At 32.2% G+C, this 3,629-nt stretch overlaps 1 protein-coding gene across 1 annotated transcript; it reads left to right on the forward strand.

Annotated features, from left to right (window-relative positions):
* The first annotated feature begins 577 nt into the window (after positions 1 to 577).
* Positions 578 to 2,469, forward strand: LOC132060036 (acyl-lipid (9-3)-desaturase-like). Its single transcript, XM_059452895.1, has one exon. The coding sequence runs from the start codon at positions 877 to 879 to the stop codon at positions 2,218 to 2,220; it is 1,344 nt and encodes a 447-aa protein (XP_059308878.1). The 5' UTR covers positions 578 to 876; the 3' UTR covers positions 2,221 to 2,469.
* The last annotated feature ends 1,160 nt before the right edge of the window (positions 2,470 to 3,629 follow it).

Consider the following 3,629-nt stretch of genomic DNA (forward strand, 5'->3'; position numbering starts at 1 on the left):
AAAAATCACCGACATAGAACTAAAGTTGAAAAAAAAACGTCCGGATTATTCATAATTCATTAATATTATTGAGAAAATAATTCATTTGGAACATTGTTATCTCCTGCATTTGACTTACCCGAGATTTGTGTGGCCATTGTCAACTACAAGCCTATCTGTTGACCAAACGGATAGAGGGAGTTACCACCAAGAAAAATAAATGTTGTGTTTGTATGTTAGGGTTTTACTTACTTTAGGAACGAGGGAGTTTTGGAAAAATATTGGGGGAAAAAGTGGCGCCTCTTTTTTTATTTGGTTCTAACGACGGGCTGTCATATTTTTAAGCAGCAATATTATTGTTTCATTTTTTTAAATAAAAATTGAATTTCAATGACAGGAAAAAATCCAGTCGCTATTAGTGTACTTTTAACGACTGATTTTTTACCACGTCGTTAAGTAATGGTCGCTAAAAGTCAAGTTTCTTGTAGTGAAATTATTTGTGGCATTGTGCATGGAAAGCTTTTGACAAGTGGTTAGCCACTTGTCATTATTTTTAGTCTTTCTACAGCTTATAAATAGGCATTTCGTTCCATGAGAGTGATCAGAAAACATCTTCCTTTCTTTCCTATTTTGTTTTCATTTTTTAAGCTTTCTTTCATACTTTATAATTGGCTGTGTTTTAATTTTCAATTTCTAAAATTTGTCGCTATTATTTAATTAGAGATGGGCTTGTTTAATCCTGAAGTAATATTTCACAATGCCTAAGTAATATTTCATTTCATTTGTGTATTTACTCAAAAATATTATCACAGTAATGTTTTATTTTCAATGCTACTACTTTGCTAGATAACTATTTGTTATTGTGATTTTACCTTTGTTTCCCAACAATATTTTCTTATGGCAGATTCAAGGAAGTACATTACCAGTGAGGAGCTCAAGAATCACAAAAAACCAGGGGATCTATGGATAGCCATTCAGGGTAAGGTTTATGATATCTCAAATTGGGTCAAGGAACACCCTGGTGGTGATTTCCCATTGTTAAATCTTGCTGGCCAAGATGTCACTGATGCCTTTGTTGCATACCATCCTGCAACTACTTGGCAGTATCTTGACAAGTTCTTTAATGGATTTTACGTCGAAAATTATTTTGCTTCTGAGGTGTCCAAGGATTATAGAAAGCTTGTGTCTGAGTTCACTAAACTTGGGTTGTTTGAAAAGAAAGGCCATGTTTATTTATTCACAATGTGTTTCATGGCAATGTTGTTTGCCATGAGTGTTTATGGAATCTTGTGTTGTCAAACTGTGTTTGCACATTTGATAAGTGGTGGCTTGATGGGGTTTTTTTGGATTCAAAGTGGTTGGATTTCTCATGATTTAGGGCATTATCAAGTAATGAGAACCCGTAGGCTTAACCGATTTGCTCAACTTCTCACCGCGAATTGCCTTAATGGAATCAACTTTGCTTGGTGGAAATGGAGACATAATTCTCACCACATTGCTTGCAACAGTCTTGAATATGATCCTGATCTTCAACACATGCCACTATTTGTGGTATCTTCCAAATGTTTCAACTCACTCACTTCTTATTATTATAATAAGAAGATGACTTTTGATTCTTTTACTAGATTCTTGGTTAGTTATCAGCATTGGACATTTTATCCTGTTATGTGTGTTGCTAGAATCATTATGTTTGTAGAATCATACATATTGTTGCTATCCAAGAAAAATGTGCCCCATCTAGTTCAAGAGCTTTTGGGATTGGTTTCATTTTGGATTTGGTATCCATTGCTTGTTTCTTGCTTGCCAAACTGGAGTGAAAGAATTATGTTTGTTTTTGCTAGTTCCACAGTGGCTGGAATTCAGCATGTCCAATTCTGTTTGAATCATTTCTCATCTAAGATTTACATTGCACCACTTAAAGGAAATGATTGGCTTGAGAAACAAATTGGTGGTTCTCTTGATATATCATGTCCTAGTTGGATGGATTGGTTTCATGGTGGATTGCAGTTTCAGATTGAGCATCATTTGTTTCCTAGATTACCAAGATGCCAATTGAGGAAAGTCTCTCCCTTTGTGAAAGACCTATGTAACAAGCATGGTTTACCTTACAATTGTGCCTCCTTCTTGAATGCTAATGCTTTGACTATCAACACCCTCAGAGTTGCAGCTTTGCAGGCTAGGGATTTAACTAAGCCGGTTCGAAACAATCTAGTTTGGGAAGCCGTCAACACTCACGCTTGAGCTCAAGGAAATCCGTGGGATCGTCATCCGATAGAAACTGAAAGAGACCTTCTGTTATTGTTCTTTTTTTGAGAAATAAAAAGAGTTGGTTTTGTCATTTTTCTTTCGTTGAGAAATAAAAAGAATTGGTGACTTTCAAGATATAAAAATAGTCACCTTCTGTCGTTGTTCTTTTATTGAGAAATAAAAAGAGTTTGGTGACTGGCTGTGCTTTCTACCCCTTGTGATTGTTGTCTCATGAACTTTTGTTTTTTCTCATAATTGATGGATTGCTGAAAAAGAAAATCCTCTATTAAGTATATTTATGCCTAGTATCGTTCAATTCTATCAACCATAATCTTTATCTCCATTTTACTGTAGATGCATATCATTCTAATATCTGGAGAGAACAATATTACATCATTCTGTTAATGCTTGATTAATTATATTTCATCCAAATAAGAAAAAACTCTCTTCTAACCACAATAATGTATTTTTGGTATTTCAGAAAGAATGGGAAGTAAACAGAATGCTCGGAAAATTATGGGTAGTGGTGTCATGTTCAAATTTAATATTGAACACATTTGGTACAATTATGTATCTAAGAGGACAACAATAGTAAGTATCATAAAATTTAATTTAACATGTATGAAAACATTTGGTTCATATATATATATAAAAAGTAATATTTTAATTAAAGAAATATAACTTATGCTGGTAATAATTAAACTTCAAATAATTATATCTCCAATATATAAAAGCAAAACTCTCATTTCATCCTTTAATATTTAACTTTCATTTTGATGAAATTATTTACTTCAAATTAAATGTGGAGCCATAATTTGAAATATGTGAGTTTCGAATCTTAATTTTTTAAGTTATTTAGTTCTAAATTAATAATTTGTACATATTTAATGAACTTTTAAAACAAATACAGAATTTGGACCAAAGTGCTGCCGAATCCGATCAAATCGGTAGCTAACACTCTAATTCCGCCCTACTTCAAACTCATTTTGTGTTTAAAACATTAATTTTAGTTAATCAAACAAGAGATTTTAAAGATAACCTGATCTTAATTGATAATATTATCTTTATTCTAACATTATATGGCATCATTTAATAATTTTTAAAAATATCTGAAAATCATTTTTGTACTAATCTTGGTAAACACATATGAGCTCATTAAAGTATGAATAGAAAGTAAAAGAATTTTCAGAAATTCTCAAATTTCATAATATAAATATAAAGTAAAAGAAATGCTTACATGTAAAATCTATAATAAGCAACAAATGAAAGCGAAGAAAACAAATAGCAACAAGAAGCAAGAATATCTAGCGAAGAAATTACTATTTTTTAGGTTAATAGATAAGATCAATAGAAGAAAGCAACAGGGAAAATAAAGTGCAGTGGATGGGGTTGTTCCTCCCTTA

This window comes from Lycium ferocissimum, chromosome 6, assembly GCF_029784015.1.
Source record: "Lycium ferocissimum isolate CSIRO_LF1 chromosome 6, AGI_CSIRO_Lferr_CH_V1, whole genome shotgun sequence".
Lineage (NCBI taxonomy): Eukaryota > Viridiplantae > Streptophyta > Magnoliopsida > Solanales > Solanaceae > Lycium > Lycium ferocissimum.